The sequence below is a fragment of the Herpailurus yagouaroundi genome, unplaced genomic scaffold, assembly GCF_014898765.1.
Source record: "Herpailurus yagouaroundi ecotype Mexico unplaced genomic scaffold, PumYag 142, whole genome shotgun sequence".
In the NCBI taxonomy this organism is placed as follows: Eukaryota; Metazoa; Chordata; class Mammalia; order Carnivora; family Felidae; genus Herpailurus; species Herpailurus yagouaroundi.
The window spans coordinates 46,247,380-46,270,260 of NW_024412397.1; the positions used below are offsets into that span (position 1 = coordinate 46,247,380).

Sequence of the window (22,881 nt, forward strand, 5' to 3'; positions counted from 1 at the left end):
GCGCCCTAAAGGTCATCACATTTATTACTCTTCTCATTTTAAGAGAAGGAAAGGCAGACTTAAGATTAACTTACTTCCATGGGTTACAAAGTTTGTTGTTTGAACTTACAGACTGGCTTTCTGACATTTGCAATTCTAGTAACAATTTTTTACTTGGCCAAATAGTCAACCTTCTCTCCAAGGTCTTTTTTTAGGTTAAGGCATACAGAAAATAATATACAATAGATTTACTTGTCTTAGATTTATTATCATTATAAAGCTCTTAAAAAGCAAAAGCAGAAGCACCTGGCGGGTTCAGTTCATTAAACATCTGGCTCTTGACTTTGGCTCAGGTCATGATCTCACAGTTCATGGGTTCGAGTCCCACCTTGAGCTCTGTGGTCTGCTTGAGATTCTCTCCCTCTCTCTCTCTCTCTCTCTCTCTCTCTGTCCCTAACCCCTGCGTGCTTTCTTTCTCCCAAAATAAACTTAAAAAAAAAACAAACAAAAAAACAAAAAAAAACCATAGCTTGTCAAAAAAATCCATCTAACATAAACCTCACTTAAAGATACATCCCATTTAAAACATGTTCTAAGAATTCTCACAGAATTTTCACTTTTTCATAATACTAACTTACCAAAAGTTGTTCCACCAGTTTCTTCACATTCTGCCCCATTTCTGGGGACTGTGATCCACTACACGCTAGTTTTATTAACATGGCAAGGAAGTTCTTACACTTCTTCACATTTTCTAGCATCGCCTAAGTAAAGAAATATACATAAAACACAAATGTTAGCTAAAAACAGAATTCAAGAAAATCTGTAAAGAGCTGTACTCACATAAGGTAGAAGTGAGAGCTTACCGGAGAAAGATTTGCCTGAGCAGCTGCTGAGTTCTCTGCTTTGAGACTGGGATCATTTGAGAGGGCAGGTGATGCTCCCAAATTTGAAGGCTTCAGGGTAGTTACAGAATTCAAGGGCTTTCCAGGAGTAACTGTGACAACACTGGCTGTTGGCACAGCCACAGACTGAAATTAAGAGTAGTGTATACTTAGATACATTTACTATAATATATATATCACAGCTGGTGCCTCATTTCACACTTATGAGACTACAAATGGATCTTGACATCTTTGCTTTCATGTTACGTTCTACTAGTGTAAGGCAATGGCACACTGCTGTAAGAGCTCTGGACTTTAACAGATCTGGGTTTCATTCTCATCTACCTACCTACTTTTCATTGACATCTACTGAGTGTTGTCCTCAAGCAAGTAATCCCTTGACTCCTGTCTATAAAAAAATAGACACCTACCTACTCTCCTAGGGTTGTTTGTGAAAAATAGTACCAAGCATATGGTCCTCAAAAAACATTATTAATACTTCTCTAAAAAGAATTTGAAATAGTCTTTATATGAAAATATAGGATTTCCTATTCTATTATTTTCTGCTTAAGTATAGAGAGATCTATTGATCATATTGTATTCAGATAAGCTACTTTTATTAGACTATTAAACATAATAAATATTACAAACTGTGATATTTTACTTTCACAGTGAAAAGAATTTTGGTTATTCTACCCTCTATTGAAATGAGGTGTGATTCTAGCGCCACCTGCAGGATAAAAAGTTTAATACAAGAAATCACAAGTCAGGCAGTTAAAAACTTAGACAACTATATTGAGATAAAGCAACAATCTTATTTTAAAACAAACACTGAAAGTAACAGAACAGGAGTCAAGTTTAGGGGGATCAGAAGACAAGAGTATTTATAATTCATGCAGAAAACTGAACAATGCACCATCACTTTAGTTGAAATACTTGTATACTAAGGCATACAACCCAAAAAGTTCAGGTTGCAATCTCCTTCAAGAAAATTCCTTTGGGGGGCGCCTGGGTGGCGCAGTCGGTTAAGCGTCCGACTTCAGCCAGGTCTCGATCTCACAGTCCGTGAGTTCGAGCCCCGCGTTGGGCTCTGGGTCGATGGCTCGGAGCCTGGAGCCTGTTTCCGATTCTGTGTCTCCCTCTCTCTCTGCCCCTCCCCCATTCATGCTCTGTCTCTCTCTGTCCCAAAAATAAATAAACGTTGAAAAAAAAAAATTTTAAAAAAAGAAAATTCCTTTGGTAACAGTCCCAATAAGTGAATTAAAATGTACACCAAAATTTCCCACTTTAGAAAGACTGGAGCATATATTAGACAAGCATATATTAGAAAAGACAAGGGTAAAAAAATGGGAAAGAAATTAAAAACCCTGATTAATGATGAAGACTAGAATGATGAAATGTTAAAAAAAGGTAAATTAAAAATTGCAGCTAAATCTTCAACTTTTATATACCCCTTTGTAAAAAGAGTGCAGATAAAATCTCATTTGCTGAAAATTAGACAGATAAAGTGTTTATTATTCTTACTGATATTGTAATTCTCGAGGGTTAAAATTTCAAATTGCCCCATCCAAAGCAATAAAGAATAATGCTTAAGAACATAGAGGCTGGAAGAATGAAATCCTGCCATTCTCAATGATGTGAATGCAGCTAGAGAGGATGGATGCTAAGTGAAATAAGTCAGTCAGAGAAAGACAGATACCATTAGATTTCACTCATATGTGGATTTAAGAAACAAAATAGAAGGGGTGCCTGGGTGGCGCAGTCGGTTAAGCGTCCGACTTCAGCCAGGTCACGATCTCGCGGTCCGTGAGTTCGAGCCCCGCATCAGGCTCTGGGCTGATGGCTCAGAGCCTGGAGCCTGTTTCCGATTCTGTGTCTCCCTCTCTCTCTGCCCCTCCCCCGTTCATGCTCTGTCTCTCTCTGTCCCAAAAATAAAAATAAATAAAAAATAAAAAAAGTTGGAAAAAAAAAAAAAGAAGCAAAGGAAGGTATGATGAGATCACCAAAAAGAGACTATCCCTAGAGAGATAGGTACCATAAAAAATAACTTCTGTAGTTAAAAAACACAATAACAAAAAATTCACTAGAGGGGTTTGACAGTGAAACTGAGTAAGTAGAAGAAAGATCAGTGAACTTAAAGATAGATCAACAGATTATTAAATCCAAAGAAAGGAGAGGAAAAAAGAATAAAGAAAAATGAACAGAGCCTCAGAGAAATGTGGAACACTGATAGGCACCACAACATGGGCATAATATGAGTACCAGAGAAGGAGAACAAGAGAAACATAAAGAGAGAGAGGTAAAGAAACAGAAAAACATTCAAAGAAATAGTGGCTGAGTGAGCCACCAGGAGCCCAGACATTTTTGCCTTTTGATTGAATTATTTAGACCATTCACATTGCATGATATATAGTTGGGTTTAGGTGTGCCATTTATTTTTGTTTCTGTATATTTCCTCTCCTTTTTGTTTCTCTCTTTTTTTCCCCTGATTTCATCTGCATTAAGTGAATATTTTCTAGTGTAACACTTAAATTTCTTTATAATTTTTCAATACATATATTTAGAGGTTCTATAGGCTACAATAGAGTTTGCAATATATATCGTATTAGAATTTATTTCATGTCTGTATTAACTTATTTGGGTGAGATATAGAAACATTTCTCCTGTTTAGCTCATTTTCCTCTCACTTTTATTTTTGTGCTATTATTGTTCTATATATTGTATCTAGATATATTAGAAACCCAACAATACCTTGTTATTATCACATAATGTAACTGTATGGTTTTTAAAGAAACTGACAGAAGAAAGGAGCAAAGGATGTATTTGTAGCATTTGTTTCATTACTTTTGCATTCGCCATTTCTGGTTTTCTTCATTTGTTCCTATGGATTTGAGATTTCATCTAAGGTAATTTCCTTAGTGCAATACAACTTTACTCCTACTCACTTTCTGTTGTTATTCACAAATATATTATTTTAATGGTATAGGCCCAACAATATATACATACTGTTCTATACAACTGGTTTTTAAACAATTTTTTAAATTAAGAGAAGAAAGCAGAATTAACATACATTTATATTGTCATGATTTCGGCTCAAGTCATGACCTCATGGTTCGTGAGTTCGAGTCCCATATCAGGCTCTGCACGGATAGTGGAATTCTTGGAATTCTCTCTCTCTCTCTCTCTCTCTCTCTCTCTCTCTCTGCTCCTCCCCCCTGCTCATATTCTCTTTCTCAAAATAAATCAACTTAAGAAAAAAAAAAAGATATACAACAGCAACCATAAGAAAACTAGAGTGGTCAGACCAATATTAGACAAAATAGACTAAGTATGTTACTAGAGATAAAGAGGGGCATTTTATAACTGATGTAACACCCAATGGGTCAGGAATATTAATATGTACCCAAAAACAAAGCCCAAAATATACAAAGCAAAAGCTGACGTAAGTGAAGTGAAAAACAGAAATTCAATGATAATAGTTGAGAGATTTCAATACCCCACTTTGCACATCAGATAGACAACTATATAGAAATCAACAAGGAAATCAAACACTTGATCAATACTACAAACCAACCAACCAAACACATCCATAGAATACTCCACCCAACAACAGCATTCTCCATAAGTGCACATGGAACATTCTCAATGTTAGGACATAAAATAAGCTCCAATAAATTTAAAAAGACTAAAATCATACAATGTATAGTCTCCAACTACAATGGAATGAAATTTGAAATCAGTAACAAAAAGAAATTGAGGGAATTCACAAATATTTAGAAATTAATTACTTCTAAGTAATCAGTTGGTCAATGAAGAAATCACAAGGGAAATTGGAAAATACTTTGAAAGGAGTAAAAATGAAGACATAATATACCAAAATTTATAGAATGCAGCTAAAGCAGGGTTTAGTGGGACATTTATAGTTATAAATGATGGTATTTAAAAAGAAAAAAGATTCAAATCAATAACTTAAACTTCCATCTTAAGATACAGGGTTGGGGGGGCAGCAAAATAAAAACTAAAGCAAGCAGATGAAAAGAAAACAATGAAGATTAAAGCAGAATTAAATAGAGTATAAAAACAAAGGAGAAAAAGAAAAGCAAAAGTTAGTTCTGGGAAAAGACCAACAAAACTGAAAAACCTTTACCAGACTGCTCAAACTACTAAAACCAAGAATGGAAAAAAAAAAAAAAAAAAAAAAAAAAGAGGATATTACTATTAGTCTTATAGAAAGATGGATAAAGGAATACTGTAAGCAACTGTAAATCCATAAATTAGATGACATACATGAAATAGGCAAATTCCTAAAAACAAAAACTACTATAACTGACTTAAGAAAATAGGCAACCTGAATAGGTCCAACAAATGAATTTAATTATTAATCAAAAAGTGTCCACAAGATACGCCCAGGTCCAGATGGCTTCACTGGTGAAGTCTATCAAAAATCCAAGGAAAACTTGATACAAATCATTCACAAACTTCCAAAAAAGTAGAAAAGAACGAAGCACGTCTCAACTCATTCTGCAAGGTCAGTATTACCATGATACCAAAACTAGACAAGGACATCACAAGAAAACAGAGACCAATATGTCTTATGAATATAGATACAACAATTTCCAACAAAGTACTAGCAAACTGAATCCAGTAGCACAAAAAAGTAATATCACATAATATCTATCTCACTGCATAAGGCTGGTCTAACATAAAAAAGTTACTACAAAACAACCTATCAAAATAGGACAAAACCACATGATCACCTCAACAGATGCAGAAAAAGCATTTGACAAAATCTAACACCCCTTTTATCATGATGAAAACACTCAATAAAATAGGAATAAAAGCAAACCTCCTCAAACTGATAAAGGAGATCTATAAAAGACTCACACCTAACATCATACGTCATGGTGAAGGACTAAATGATTTCCCTTTAAGATTAGGAACAAGACAAAGATTACTGATGAGGAATGAGACAAGGATACCTGCAATCACTGCTTCTATTCCACATTGTATTCAGAGTTCTAACCAGGGCAATTAAGCAAGAAAATGAAATAAAAGGCATCCAAAGAAAGAAGTAAAATTATCCATTCACAGATAATACAATCTTATATACAGATATCCTATAAATCCATGAAAAAATATTAAAACCAATAAACAAGTTCAGCTAGGCAGCAGGATACAGAATATATAAAAATCAGCTGTATTTTTATATACATTTGCAATGAATGACTAAACGGAACAAAGAAAACAATTTCATTTACAACAGCACCAAAAAGAATAATATACTGGCAAGTTTAACAAAGTAAGTATAACACCAATACTCTGGAAACTACACAAAGCTATTTAAATTTTTTTTGAGAGAGAAATAGAGGGCGTTGACACGTGAGCAGGGGATGGGTAGAGAGAGACTCTTCAGCAGTATCTACACTTATTGGTGGAGCCTGGAGCAGGGGTGGGGGGTTGGATCTTATGACCCTGAGATCATGATCTGAGGTGAAATAAAGAGTGGGACACTTAACCAACTGAGCCACCCAGGTGCCCCTAGAAACTACAAAATGCTGTTGAAGGAAATTAAAGACCTAAATAAATCAAGTGGCTCAGTCAGTTAAGTGTCCCACTTCGGCTCAGGTCATGATATCACGGTTCGTGAGTTCAAGCCCCTCATTGGTCTCTGTGCTGAGAGCTCGAGCCTGGAGCCTGCTTCTGATTCTGTGTCTCCCTCTCTCTCTGCTCCTCCCTCACTCATTTTCTCTCTCAAATAAATACACATTAAAAAAAAAAAAGACCAGGGCGCCTGGGTGGCGCAGTCAGTTAAGCGTCCGACTTCAGCCAGGTCACAATCTCGCGGTCCGTGAGTTCGAGCCCCGCATCGGGCTCTGGGCTGATGGCTCAGAGCCTGGAGCCTGTTTCCGATTCTGTGTCTCCCTCTCTCTCTGCCCCTCCCCCGTTCATTCTCTGTCTCTCTCTGTCCCAAAAATAAATAAACATTGAAAAAAAAAAGACCTAAATAAATGGACACTTCATATTTGTGGATCAAGAGACTTACTACTTACCTTGTAGGATCATTAAAGGGGATTAAATAAGACAATACTTTTGAGCAGACTTTTGAATTTTAAAGTTATCAATTGTAGTAGTTGTTATTAATGTCAAAAGGTCTACAATACAAACTTTTCTTCTAGTAAGTACTCAAAACAGCAGTAGGAAGTAATATTAGAATAGTTGCAGACAGACAATACTGAGAATAAAATAACAAGAGCTCATCTAAAGTTAATGCTCTTCTGACTGAAGTGTTTATCCCAAAAGTCCAATTCCAATGAGCAACAACCTAGTGAAACGCACTTAAAAACATACAAAGGAAACTGAACATTAGTCTCTTTTGTGAAAACCACCTACCAAGCCTCTGAATCAAATCCTAATAAATATGATTCATTTCCCAAACATAAAAGGATACACAGTTTTGCCTACTTATCCTACAGAAATGTTAAAAAAATTTAATTACACATTAGGTTACAGAGCACCTTTCCTCTAAAAATATTAAGATATTAAAGTGTAGGGGCACCTGGGTGGCTCAGTTGGTTAAGTGATTAACTTCAGCTCAGGTCATGATCTCGCAGTTTGTGAGTTCGAACCCTGCGTCAGGCTCTGTGCTGACAGCTCAGAGCCTAGAGCCTACTTTGGATTCTGTGTCTCCCCCTCTCTCCACCCCTCCCCTGCTCACGCTCTGTGTCTGCCTGTCAATAATAAATAAACGCTAAAAAAAAAAAAATTAAAAAAAAAAGTATAAAGTGGTCTGGTATCCACCTTCTATCTGGTACATAATTTAACATACTCTATTCATCTGCCCAGTGAACTATTATATGCCAAGTTGCCTTTCCTATTTTGTCTTGGTTGCAAGTTGATCCAGATGGTGGTTCTAATTTGTCCATATTCCCAGCAATGGTAAATAAATACTGAAAGAATAGCAGGCCCATCCAAATCTAAGAATCAGAAAAACTTTAGAATTCATCTATTATAACTTCACATCTATACATAACTGCCTGACTGGTGACCTTCTAGTCTCTATTGAAATAAGTCCAGAATTAGGAAGGTAGAGAGGTATAAATGCCCCTGCTTCACAAGTAGATTAGAAATACAAAGATATTCCTTAATATGGAATCAAAATATTCTTCCCATTAATATTCAGAGATAGGATGTTCCCTTGTGCAATCTCACAAAATAAGCTTACTTTCATTACCATAGGACAGTACTTTGAACACTTAAAGGCAGCTAAACATACCCAAAGTTGTATTCTTGCTCAGGCATCATGGCCCCAATTCCTTTTTCAAATCAGTTTCCCTTATTGAGCTTAAAGTCACTTAAATTTCTCTCTCAGTCTAATAATTCTTTGAGTAAAAGAAAAAATGAAAATCAATCAGTAAGTTTTTATCCCAGATTCTACTCTCAGTTATGGCACATCTCCTCTATCCTCCATTTACACCGTTGATTTGTCAAAACAGAACTTCTATTTACCTTTACTAAATTTCACCTTTTAAAAGTAGGATGTTTCCAGGTGATTTTACTTTTTTTTTAACTTGTCATATTTGTTTTTATATGTGCATGTATTAGTTTACAAAAATAATACTGTTGGAGAAAAATTAAGCCCGGAATTATCTATGGAAATTCTCAGAATCTATTTGATTTTCAGGAGAGGAACTGTGTCTACCTTATTTACTACTTATTTCAAGGTAATGAGCATAGAACCTAGCATATACTTAACACTGACATATATAAGTTAAAAAAATATATGAATAACTTTAAAGCACTCTTATTTCCTTGATCCAGAAATTCCAAAGTTCTTATTATCTGTCCCAAGAAAATAATCAACACACACACCACAATCTAAATACAGAACATTTGATATACTTTTATTTGTAAGTAATTTTCTTTTTTTAATGTTTCTTTTTAGTTTTTTTTTAATGTTTATTTTTGAGAGAGAGAGAGAGAGAGAACGAACAAGTGGGAGAGGGGTAGACAGAAAGGGAGACACAGAATCAGAAGTTGGCTCCAGGCTCTGAGCTGTCAGCACAGAGCTCGATGCAGTGCTTGAACCCATGATTGGAAGATTATGACCTGAGCTGAAGTCAGACGCTTAACCAACTGAGCCACCCAGGTGCCCCTATAAGTAACTTTTTAAACAAAAAAAAGTATAAGCAACCTAAATGAATAGAGAAAATGTTAAATAATGGATTACACACCCATTAAAATTAAGTTTCTGAGGTTATAAAATACAAATAGTCACTATATAATGGTAAGTGAAAAGCAAAATATAAAAATTATACAATAGAATCCCAATTATGTAAAATTAGAGGAAGCACACATACATTTTTTTCTCAAAGAAACTAAAAGCTTTAGGGGAGTGAAATGTTCTATATCTTGGAATGGTGGCTATACCTTTGTCAAATTTTTCAAAACTTACTGTAAATGGTTTCCATTTTAAAATAAATGTACATGTAAAAAACTGTAGCTCCATAAAGTTTACATAAAAAAAGGAGAGACTAAAAGATACACTTAAAATATCTGAGGATAATTTTTCAGTATTTTCCAAATTGTCTATAACAAACATATAAAAATGGGGACACATAGACATTGAGGTTATTTCAAAATCCATCTTTTTGCATGGAGACCAATGCAGGGCTTGACTCATGACTCTGAGATCAATATCTGAGTTGAGATTAAGAGTCGGATGCTTAACCAACTGAGCCACCCAGAAATCCAACCTCTTAAATTACAGTGAATTTGGTGGATGTCATACGTATTAGATCAACAGTGCCCAGAGTACCTATAGCCAACTGCTATACAGGTACCTTAAATACTCCAGACATGCCTGCTATGCAACTCTGTATTCCACACAAATGGTGTTCCCTAGAATTCTGCAACATGTAGACCTATATACTTATCTTAGTTAATCCATATGATACTTCTGTGAAGAAGGTATGATCCAATTTTAGACATAAGAAAACTGATATTGAGGATGAGGTTAATAAACTTACCCAAGATCACAAAGCTAATAGGTGATAGAGCTGGGATTCAAATCCAGGTCTGATGCCAAGGCCAATGTTCTGCCCTATATTGCTACACTTCACTACTTTCCACAAAGGCTAACTCTCCAAGCCCCTTGTTATCTACAAATTTGATCAGCACACTTATTCCTTACTCTGTGGCCCTGAACTACACCTTCCCAGCTATCGTATACTATATACTTACTTTACTTCACAAAAACAAGAGCCCTCTTGGGCACAGTTATTCAGTTAGTAAAAAAATCTATAACATTATCATCCAGCCACATTTTTCTACATTTAAAGTCTATCTCTCTCCACTCAATTATAGAGCTCATCTTTTATTAACGTTAATTAAAGTTAAGTCCGGAAAATCACTATTGGATTCCATAGGTACCCTTTTAAAATTAAGTATTAACATTGTTGATTACGCATTTGAACAATTTTCTGGGGATAAAAATTTGGTAATCCTATTAAAAGATTACCTTTTGAACCAGCAATTCCACTTCTAGCAATTTATTCTTTAAAATACACATTTATATAACTGCGCAAAAACACACCAAGATGTTTATTATAACATCATTTATAATAACAGAAAGTAGTGCAAACAATATCGATGTCTAGGAACAGGAGAGTGGTCAAAAAATGATGGTACTTTGATACAATGGACTACTAAGGAATTTTTTTAAAAATGAGGAAGATTTATACGTACTAACATGAAAAGAATAACAAATTGTTAATAGTAATACTCTGGTGAAGGGTGTATTACACTTCAGTATTGTTTGTTTTTTTTTTTTTTTTACAAGAACATATGTCACTTTTATAAGCAGAATAAGCAAAGCAATCAAGAATAAAATACACTGATATGTGTAATGGCCCTCGGAACCCCTTAGGGGTTGCAGCCCTGTTGCCCTCTGATCTCTCCACATATACTAATATGTGCATTCAAATTCTCCAGCCTCCTCTGAGCAAGGAACTTAGCTAGGTGCTGGATAATAAAGTCAGGGTCCCTACCGTCATGCAATACCCTGGATAATAAAGCCAAGAGTCCCTACCCTCATGTAATATCCTTCTGATGAAGCCAGGGTAGAAACAAGAAGCACTTGCTTTTCCAGTAACTGGTTCAGGAATCTAAGATCCAAATCCTATGCCATGTCTCAGCATGAAGGAGGTGATGAAAAAAGACCTGAAGCATTTTACAAGTTACTTTCACTAACTTCTGTACAGTACGACCATCAAACAGAATCTACCACAGTTTATGACCTAACAGAAGCAACCAAATCCTTGATCATCATTCTCAAACAAGTGACAGAAGAGACACAGAATACCAAAAACAGAAAGAGCCACAGTCTGGCCTAAAATCCCACATGTTCAAAAAACAGAAGACCAAGAAGACCAAAGAAATTACCAAAAACATTCAACAGAATAATTTTCAGAGCTTTGCTACAGCTTCTTTCATTTCCTCACAATGCCTCCCCTTTTTATTTCCAGCCCCTGCTCCCTAGAAAAACTTGTGGTGCATACGTATATTTTTAAAAACCAGTTCTGTTCATTGAGAAAATGCTGAAGTAAACAGAAATGAAATACTTAAAGTATTCATTATCTTGGAAAAAGAAGAGTGGACTTCTATGTCTTAAGCATCCCTGAGTAATCAATTGCTAATCCTCAGGATATAAAAGAAATAGTACAAGACTCATAACTTTTACTGTTTTTTCATTTCATTCCTCAACTATTGGTTATCTTACTGTGCACTAACGAGAGCACAAATGTTAGTATGCTTTTCTGCCACCCACCAGCTGAAATTCCCAAAAGCTGCTCTTCAAAGCATCTCCCCACCTCCTCTGTAAATAACAATTCCTAAAGACAGTTTATGTCCTCTGTAGTGGAAGTTTCTCCATGGTCAATAACCTAAAGTGTTTTTACTGTAGCGCACACCTAGGTTGTGGTCTTGGTTTATGGCTATGCAGCTCTGGTAAGTTTCAGTTTTGGTTTCTTTGTGTACAAAAGATTAGGCTCTAAAATTCTGTCACTCTTAGCTCTGATACTCAATTAGGCATAGTCTACACACACACCAAGTGGTAAGCATAGTGTGTAAAGAGTAAACAGACCCAGGGGCGCCTGGGTGGCTCAGTCGGTTAAGCGGCCGACTTCGGCTCAGGTCATGATCTCACAGTCTGTGAGTTCGAGACCCGCATCGGGCTCTGTGCTGATGGCTCAGAGCCTGGAGCCTGCTTCGGGTTCTGTGTCTCCCTCTCTCTCGGACCCTCCCCCGCTCATGCTCTGTCTCTCTCTGTCTCAAAAATAAATAAACGTTAAAAAAAAAAAAAAAAAAGTAAACAGACCTGGATTCAAATTCCCTCTGACACCCATGAGGTGTCTGGCATTGGACAAATTATTTACGCTTAGAAACCTTTCCTTATTTGCTACCTATTATGACCAACAAAAAGAATATAAATATGAAAGTGTGTATAGCACGTATACCAGTGATTACTGATTAGTTTCCACTTACCAGCAAGTTTTCACTCTCGACAGTTCCTCTATTTTAATACTTTTTTGACTGTTTCTAAACAATCTTCACTGACAAGAATTTAGTTTTTAACAAATTAGGAGGTGATTTCATTCAAACACATTCATTAAGTACTTTACAAGTATATGCAGGATGACAATTTAGAACCGGCAGAAAATGTATCCAGTGGCATACACGCCATAGCCTTAAATATATATATATATCTTGTAGAATACAAAACTGAAACAGAACTTCATCAAAAGTGAAGAACATGATCTTTCCACAACATTCTTGATCAAATAGAACATTGGCTACAAAAGAGCCCCTATCATTTTGCTAGGGGATACTGAAATTTTGAATCAAATGCTTCACTCCTATACCATCTTTGCAGGTCTGAGATCCAAATACTACTAATAAAATAAACAGAAGACAATATAACTACGAGAAGAGTTCACTCCAAAGAATGTGAGATGTGCCTTTTTTCCCGACTGAAAACTCCAAGACACCTTCAGTTGAGGAAAGAAAGCAGAACACTCAAATTTACAATATGCTGAAGAGTCACAAAGCAAAATCTTTACGTAAATCATGAAAAACAGCCCAAACATGTAGACCCTTCCATAAAAAGTGGTCACAGGCTAACTGCAGCATTCACACACTGCTTCAGATTTAAGAATCGCATGCCTCTGATCAGTCAACTCTGGCATTTGCTGGGAACGAGTGGTAATCTTCTAACTGAAAACTACAACCATCACACATCTAAAGATTGTGAGGGAAGCAGCATTACTCATTTCTGGTACCAGAAAAGCAGTGAACTTATTTTAGCTAGCTTAAATTTAAAATCCTCTTTTAGTCTTAACACACAAGAACTTAAACTTTAAAAAAAAAAAGATATGGTTATCTAAGCATGTAGATATATAAATTGGTCTCTTCTGCATATGAAAATAAACTTTAGTTATATTCTATCTTCCCCCACCTAGGAGCTAGTGCCTCAAAGGTCCTCCTGAATATACTGTTCCAGCTTTCAGTGTCACTTAGGTGAAAAGAGTCTTTCCTTAAATATGGAAAGAAAAACTGTGCAGTAATGACTCAAAGAGGCTATATCAGTTGTAAAGCCAAATCACTGCCCTGCAAAGTCGATTATGAAAGGTTCTCTTAGCTGAGTTTTTTAAAGCTAACACCATGAAGGCACAATCCGGAGCTGCGACGTTTCCCGTGTCACCACTGGCTGGAAAAGCTGGAAAAGGTGATCGACATACCTGGAGGAAGCTGCAAATTAGCAGGCAACTGGATTGTTGTGGTGTTGGGGGCTTTCACAGCGACTATCTGAGGAGCAGGCAGCGGAGGACCGCTGCTGAGTTTAGGAAGAGCGCTGACAGAAGCCACTTTGGTCACCAGGGTCCCCACGGGGGGCCGCAGGGGCTGGGACACCGTGGACTCCACACAGACACTGACAGGAGCCTTAGTCACGGCGCCCAAGGCCACCGGAGTGCTCTCCACCCGCACAGGGAGAGTCCCAGCGGGGGCCATGGTCACGGTCCCGGAGGTGCTCACACCGGCGGGAGGAGCGGCGCCGGCCGGTTCCGTGAGACCCGCGGGCATCCCCCAGGTGGATCAGCGGCAGCTGCGACGCTGCCGTTCCGGGAGCAGAGGCGAAGGGAGGCTTGACAAGCTGCAGCCGACTCCAGAGCAGTTCCGGCTCCACAGCATCGCTAGGGAGAGGCGCAGGGGCCGCGACACAGAAGTCAGTGACGGACGCCGGCTGGACACAGACCCGCGCGTCCCAGACCTCCCTCCGGTTAGTGCGGCCCCGGCTGCAGCAACATCTGCCCGGCCGCTCGCCGCTTCCTCCGGGGAGCTCACACGTGCGCCGGCTCAGCCCGGCGCCTCAGCCTCGGGTGCCGCTACAGCGGAGCCCGGCTGCGCGGTTCCCGGAAGGGCGTCACTTCGGCTCCCACCACCCAGAAAAACTCTGCGCCCCAGTTCCCCCGCCAGAAATTTAAAAACTACAAACCCGGAGCGCCCCAAAGCCCCCTACACACACTCGGCGTGGCCCCAGCGCGCGGCCACGCCAGCCATGTTTATATAGCCACGCGGAGACCTCACGCACGCGCACAGGCCGCCGCCGCCGCCCCGGGCTTCCCCCGGAATCCGGCTCTGTGATTGGCCACATACTGGAATCGCGCTCGTGACGTCACTAGGGACGCCTCCAGAGGGCGTTAGAATCTTCCCCCAGAATCAGGAGGAAGGTGGGTCAAGTTGCCAAAAATCTACCTTGTGGGAGGGGCGGGCCGCACTTGGAGAACTGCGACATTCGCGTTCCTCTTCTTGGTATTCCCAGCTGTATGTTCCTTTAAAAGCCAGGAGTGTAATTTCTACACGCTTCTACTTTTTTAAGGAAAAATGTGGCGGACTGGTTTCGGAGAGCGGTTTAACTCAGTAAGACTTAATCACGCTTCCTCTGTTTTTCTGCGGGCTTTGCCCTACAGCGTCGCCAAACGAGAGTTACAGTTGACATTGTGAAAAATTGTCCTTTTCTTTCTTTTAAATGTGTAAGAATGGCGTCTAATTTTATAGTCTGTAAAATATGTCTATTTTCATATGACTTTAGAGCTGAACTGCCCCAAGGGAAAATCTTTTTCTTCCTTTGTGCGGCTATTGATGTCTGTCACCTCTAAACGTATTTAAATTGTTATACACACGTAAACATTTTCTCCTTGAAAACTGGGACAATGTCTTATGATTACCACATCCTCAGATTCGAGCAATTAGATCTTAACTGCAATCTTAGATATTATTTGAAAAAGTGTAGAGTGTTAAATGAATCAATAAAGCCCAATATACAGAGAAACTTGCTTTTTAGAGATCTAGTCAGAGAAGATGCCTTGATTTCAGGCTTTTGTCATAATACTACGTTTGTAGGACCCAACACTATACGGAAGGAGATTTTGCAAGTAGGCAGGCAACCTGACCTTTACAGCTTCTGGTTTTCTCTCTCCCTGTGTACTCCAGTGGACAGGATCTACTCACAGCCCTCACACTTCACTACATTTGCTGTTTCTGCCATCTCAACCAGTCCAAATCAAGAACCCATCTTATGGTTCAAATCATTTACAAACTTCCCCATTCCATGAAGACTTACTTGATCACATAGCTTCCAGAAAATTTATAGTGGAATTAGGGAGAGGAAAACTAAATTTATCGAGGGCCTCTTGTGTGCTGGTCACTAATAGATACATTTTCTTGTTTCTTTCTCTTTTTTTTTTTCTTTTTTGAAACAACCACTTCAATGTCCTAACTTAAAACCTGCAGTTAAAAGACTAATTTTCCAAGAATCTGGGATTCAAAACAGTCTGTATGAAAGCAAAGTACATCTCTTTGTATATCTCCACAAATATCTGATTCATCATATATATGCACTCTGCCCTTGCAAAATGCCTTACACATAAAAGGTGTTTAGTAAATATTAAAGAGATCCATGCAACATTTTCAGTGAAGCAAAACGTTCTCATGGATTTGAATCTTAGATCTGCTTTTTTACTAGCTGGGCAAATTGTTTAGCCTTGTTTTTTCTCCTTACAGTATAATTCAGTAAATACTCGCAGAAGACTCAGAGTTTGCTCTAATGACTCTCCCTTTCCAAACTTTCATTAGACCCCACCTCCAACTCACATACCTTGTTTAGATATGTAAATAACCTCAATCAAGTTACAAAGAAGCTTGGCTGAGGAAGTACACTTTCTCTTTAAGTGACCTTGAACATTTTGTTATACTTGTTTATATTTGCTTCATTATTTGTGTCATTGATGGGAACTCTAATATTCTAGTTACAAAGAATATACTTCTTACCCAGCACAGGTAACTACCGTCCTGAATCTGGAGTTTAGTAAAAATTATGTTTACTACATTTCCTTTCTATAGAAACTTCTATTAATGCAGCATACATAGGAAGCAAAATGCATTTTATCTATTTATGTAAGAAAAGAAAAAAATGCAGGGGAGGATTATACCTTGATTTTATTTTGTCTATCTGTTAAAATATTTGTAAAATTAAGGCTGTTGAAAATACTTATTCATTTACCTTCTGTCTCAGTCCATTCGGGCTGCTGTAACAAAATATCACAGACTGGTGGCTTTTTTATTAAATTGAATTAAAGTTGATACATAATATTATATTAGTTTCAGGTATATGATATAGAGATTTAGTATCTTTATACATTATGAAATGATCACCTAGATAGGTCTAGTTATTGTCACTATACAAAGTTATTGTAACATTATTGACTGTTCCCTATACTGTATATTACATCCCTATGACTTATGATTTATTTATTTTGTAACTGGATGTTTGTACCTTTTTATTTATTTATTTTGAGAGAGAGAGAGAGAGAGCATGGCAGAGAGAGAGAGAAAGAAAGAATCCCAAGCAGGCTCCATGCTGTCAGTGCAGAGCCGGACAAAGGGCTCAAACTCACAAACTGTGAGATCACGACCTGAGCTGAACGAGTTCAACACTTAACAGACTGAACTAACGAGGCACCCCTGGATATTTGTACCTCTTAATCTACTTCACATAGGGGGATTAGGTGATGGGTGGCTTACAAACGGCAGAAACTTATTGCTCATTGTTTTGGAAGCTGGAAATCTCAGATCAGGGTGCCAGGATGGTCGGGTGAGGGCTCTCTTCCAGATCACAGACTTCTCCCTACATCCTCACATCCAGGAAGAAACAAAGACTCTCTCTGGAGCCTTTTACATCAGGTACAAATCCCATTCATGAGGGTCCCACCTTCATGATTTAAGCAACTCCCAAAGGCCCCACCTAGTTAATACCATCACATTTGGGAATTGGGCTTTCAACATATGAATTTTGGGGAGACACAAACATTCAGACCACCTTGTAAATGAGGGACTAAGTCAATTGTCCAGATACTCTGATCATCAATTCAGGTAATGAAACAAAACTGTGAACAAATACAGAATTTAAATTTCCATTATTTCACTATTTTACACACATATACACACACACTTAAATTTGGGCAAAACCAAAGGCTAAGGGTATGATTATTGGGTGGACAATGAAAATTACTCTTATTATCCTTCTGATTTTCCATATGCCTACAGTCTCTTCCAAAAATGCAACTCTTGGGGCACCTGGGCAGTTCAGTCGGTTAGATGGTTAGGCGTCTGACTTTTGATTTTGGCCCAGGTCATAACCTTACGGTTTGTGAGTTCAAGCCCCACATTGGCTCTGTGCTGACAGTGTGGAGCCTGCTTGGGATCCTCTCTCTCTCCCTCTTTCTCTACTCCTTTCCTGCTCTGTCTCTCTCTCTCTCAAAAAATAAATAAACTTCTAAAAAGCTAAAAAAAAAAAAAAAGGAAAATGCAACTCTTAATCTTGGGGTTGTGAGTTTGAGCCCCATGTTGGGTACAGAGATTACTTAAAATTAAATCTTAAAAAAAAAAAAAAAGCTTACTACTCTGTAGATTTTAAACAGGAAGCCTTTATCTGTGAAATGAAATCAGCTGAAAAATCTGCCTGAGAAAACCTAACTATTTGGCTAAGATGGTGATGGCCTCAGCTTCAAACTGAGTCAGAAACAAATGGCCTCAAGTTCTGAACCTTGAATCAGGTCCAGTATCTGTGCTTTTACATAAAAAAAAACATTTAAGGGGCGCCTGGGTGGCGCAGTCGGTTAAGCGTCTGACTTCAGCCAGGTCACGATCTCACGGTCAGTGAGTTCGAGCCCCGCGTCAAGCTCTGGGCTGATGGCTTGGAGCCTGGAGCCTGTTTCCGATTCTGTGTCTCCCTCTCTCTCTGCCCCTCCCTCGTTCATGCGTTGTCTCTCTCTGTCCCAAAAATAAATAAACGTTGAAAAAAAAATTAAAAAAAAATTTTAAATACTTTTCTGCAGTAGAACACATTCCTATAACACCATTCTGTCATTTCTTTCGTCTTAAAGGAATGCACCTTAAACGCTTAAGTTTGTCTTCATTAATGACTTCCATTTTTAATGCCTTCACTAAAGGTTTAATGAAGTTTCAGACACTTTTAATGCTCCTACAAAAAATGGATATGATTGAAAGATTCTATCGTAAGAGATGTATCACACTATGGAATACAAATCAGTCATTCAGTTTATACTTGTACATTTATGGAAAAAGGATCATGGTATATTGTTAAATGAAAAAAGGAGGTTATACAATAGTATATAAAGTAGGATTCTATTTTTTGTAAGTTAAAAAAAAATTTGGGGAGTGGGCACCTGGGTGGTTCAGACGGTTAAGCGTCCAACTCTTGATTTCAGTTCAGGTCATGATCTGACAGTGTATGGGATGGAGCCCCATGTTGGGCTCTCCCTCTCTCTCTGCCCTTCCCCCACTCATTTGCGCACTGTCTTTCTCTTTCTCTCTCTCTCTGTCTGTCTCTGTCTCTGTCTCTCTCAAAATAAATACATAAACTTAAAAAAAATTTTAAACTAATAAGCGGGTAGATATATGCTCACAGGAAAATCTAGATTATACAACCAAACTGTTAACAGAGGACATCTATTTGGAGACATTCTAAGTGATCATTTTCTCTTTATATTTGTTTATTTTCTAATTTATTTGCATAATCAGAAGTTAATACAAGCTTTTTCTTAAAATATATGTTCTTAGCGACAACTGAAATCTTTTAAGTACAGCTAAGTCTTCCCTGGTCTCCACCCGCCATAGCACTCAGGAAACCACTGAAACTGGGCAACTATATTAGCCTGCTTAAGCTATGCCAGGCAGAAGCTTATTACAAACACTGCCTTAACCTGGGAAGATGGGCATTTTTAAAAGTGTGAGTACTCCCTTCCTTTCATTTCATAATTCAGTATAGAAAACGTAATGACGGCCTAAGAAGCCATAATCTCACAAATGATCTTTTATTTTCTAGAAGATTCTGCAGTCACAGAACTTTTCACTCGTATTGTCTATTTTAGCACTCATTCTCTTGAATTATACCTTCTTAGAAGATCCTCCTCCCAGCTCCCTTCAGTCATTCATTCACATAACCAGTGTTCATTGTATGCTTACTCTGTGCTTGACAGTAAAGAGTATATCAATGAAAAAAATAAAAGATAGAAATCCCTGTCCCTGTGAAGTATACATTCCAGGGGAAAGAGACCATAGAAAAAGAAGCCAATAAGGGGAAGGATAGAAGAGGAAAGACCGGAGAAGTAGGGAAAGGAGTTTTGTCTTGTGTGTGTATTCTCCACACAGTAATAGGAAGTCCATATTTCAGCTCTCTGTTCTTAGTCTGTACTTTCCTTGGGTGAAAACATTTAATTTGATGGCTTAATTTCCATCTATCTATATATTTATGATTTTCAGACCTATCTATCTATCTTTGGCCCAGATTTCTCTGCTGGCCTCCAGTCTTATATAGACAGCTGCCTACTTCTGTCTGGATGTTTCACAAGTTCAAACTAAATTTATTATCCCACCTTCAAACCTGCTTCTCCTGTGATTCCCTATCTCAGTGAAACAATCAAATGTTTTACATATGCCTAGGATGTAAAATTAGTGATTGACCTTGACTCTTCCCTCTTTTTCACTCATTTCAGTGAGTCATTAAATCCTGTCAATCCTGGCATCATATCTGTAATATCTCTGGAATCCATCAACTTCTCTCATTACCACTGTTACTCTTAGTTCAAGCCCAAGTACACTCACTTAAATTATGCTAACTGGGTGCTCTCAATAACTCCTGCATTGCCCCTCCTTTGTTCTGTTCTCTACTCTGCAATCAGATTTTTATTCAATATGTTCCTTTAAGCATTAACATTGCAATTATTTTCATTATTCTTTGATTTAGGATTATTGTTCTTTCTTACTGAAAGGAGCCTAAAAAGAAAACTATTACTATTTTTAACTATTTATAATTCCATCATTCCACCTGAATTCTTATTTTGCATATTACTTTCTAATCCTTGCCCATTATAGTCTTACCACTATGTGAAGTATACATATGGTTTTCTATATCATTTAGAATCAACTGTACTTAAGTAATTTTCCATGCCTAAACTAAACATTTAAATCAGGTCATGTACATAATTTCATACTTCTAAATGTCTTTGTAATTGTCATTTTATGCGTAATATTTATTAAACAAGAACACATAAATGTTTGCATATATAATTACAAATTATGATGAATGCTACAAAGGAAAAGAAGAAGGTACTTTTTTTTTTTTCCAACGTTTATTTATTTTTGGGACAGAGGGAGACAGAGCATGAACGGGCGAGGGGCAGAGAGAGAGGGAGACACAGAATCGGAAATAGGCTCCAGGCTCTGAGCCATCAGCCCAGAGCCCGACGCGGGGCTCGAACTCACGGACCGCGAGATCGTGACCTGGCTGAAGTCGGACGCTTAACCGACTGCGCCACCCAGGCGCCCCAAGAAGAAGGTACTTTGAAAGAAGATAATGGACAGGATCTAATTTAGCTAGGGAGTTAGGGAAGTGTTCCAGGACTTAAAAGAATGCCAGAGAGACTGGTGCAGAACAAACCAGAGGAAGAGTTGCCTAAATGAGATTGGAGAGCGGGGTCATGGGATGTGCAAATGAAAGCATCCACTCTCTCTTTCTGTATGTATGTGTGTGTGAGTGTATGTATGTATATATACATACATACATACACATATATTCAATCCTCATTACTCACAGATTCCACATTTGCAAATTCACCTACTTCCTAAAACTTAAATAAATAGTGCTCTCCAAATCAATACTTGTGATTTAAAGCCTCACATCAGGCTAGCTGCTGTCAGTGCAGAGCCTGCTTTGCATCCTCTGTCCCCCTCTCTCTCTGCCCCTCCCCTGCTCATGCTCTGTCTCTCAAAAATAAACATTAAAAAAAATTTTAATGTTTATTCATTTTTGAGAGAGAGAGCATGAGCGGGAGAGAGAGGGAGACACAGAATCAGAAGTAGGCTCCAGGCTCTGAGCTGTCAGCACAGAGCCCAATGTGGGCTCAAACTCACGAACTGTGAGATCATGACCTGGGCCAAAGTCAGATGCTTAACCAACTGAGCCACCCAGGTACCTCAAAAATGAATAAACATTTAAAAAAACATAGAAATACGTATTTCATGTGTTGGGTGTTGGGGGATGGGTGTTCTGTTTTATATATGGTGGTCAGAGAAAGCCTTTCTGATAAGGTGACATTTGTGCAACAAGTGAAAGGAAGTACAGAAGCATGCCCACAAAGGTAGAGTGATCCAGGCAGGAGATCCACTTAGTGGCAAGGCCTGGGTCAAGAGCCTACTTAGGGTATATGAGGAACAGTAGGGAGGCCACTATCGCTGTAGCTGAAGGAGACAGGGCAGCAATGGCCTGAATAGCAAGGGATGAAGCAGAGAGGTGTGTGTAACGGGGTAGGGGGAGCAGTGAGGAGGGAGATCACATAGATTACATGCAGTTTTTTCCTAGGTACTTAGCTGATGAGATCTAACAAGTTCCTGGGTGATGCCAGTGCATCCTAGACATCGCCTGGGAGCTTGGCAGAAAAGACTCTTGGGCTTCACCCCAAACCTACTGAATTAGAGCCTATGTGTGTATGTACACACACATGCACATGCACACACACACACACACACACACACACACACACACACACGTCCAAGTATAAAAGTATAAGAAACACTGATTCAGATTATGTAACTTTACTTTCCTCCATAGGAAGAAATAGAAGAAATAAGAACCCACAATGAGCACTTTTTCTTTTTTTCTTTAAAAAAATTGTTTTAATGTTTATTTATTTTTGAGAGAGAGAGAGAGGCAGTGTGAGCAGGGGAGGGGCAGAGAGAGAGGGAGATGCAGAATCCAAAGCAGGCTCCAGGCTCTGGGCGGTCAGCACAGAGCCCAACGCGGGGCTCAAACCCACGAACTGTGACAGCATGACTTGAGCCGAAGTCAGACACTTAACTGACTGAGCCACTCAGGTGCACCAGCACTTTTTCATTACTTTTCAGATTAGGATGAATTTTTCTATTTCTGCAAAAACATCATTAGGATGTTGATACAGGTTGCATTGAATCTGTAGATAGTGTTGTGTGGTATTGGTATCTTAGCAGTAGTAAGTCTTCCAGTCTATGAATGCAGATGACTTTACATTTGTGACTTCTTTGATTTTTTTTCAGCAAGGTTTTGTAGTTCTCAGTGTGTAAGCCTTTCACTGCCTTGGTTAAATTTATTCCTAAGTATTCTTTTTGATGTTATTGCAAATTTCTTAATTTTCTTTCTGGATTGTTTTAGTATATAAAACTCAACTAAATTTGTGTGTTGATTTCTTTATTCTGTAACTTTCTTTGGTACTCTAAATATTATATAAGAAAAAAAAACTGTTAGAATAAATAAATACCTGCAAGCAGATCACTTTACTTCTTTTATTTTTTCCAATTGGGATGTTTTGTTTTGTTTTGTTTTGTTTTGTTTTGTTTTGTTTTGTTTTGTTTT

General features: G+C 38.1%; 1 protein-coding gene across 1 annotated transcript in view; it reads right to left on the bottom strand.

Annotated features, from left to right (window-relative positions):
* Positions 1-14,477, bottom strand: part of TAF4B (TATA-box binding protein associated factor 4b) — a 118,592-nt gene extending 104,115 nt beyond the window's left edge. Inside the window, exons 1-3 of the mRNA XM_040478496.1 lie at positions 13,621-14,477; positions 843-1,014; positions 618-740 (exon numbers count right to left, since the gene is read on the bottom strand). Of these exons, the coding sequence (XP_040334430.1) occupies positions 618-740; positions 843-1,014; positions 13,621-13,997 (672 nt within the window). The 5' untranslated portion in view covers positions 13,998-14,477. The remainder of the gene's footprint in view (positions 1-617; positions 741-842; positions 1,015-13,620) is intronic.
* Between the last annotated feature and the right edge of the window lie 8,404 nt (positions 14,478-22,881).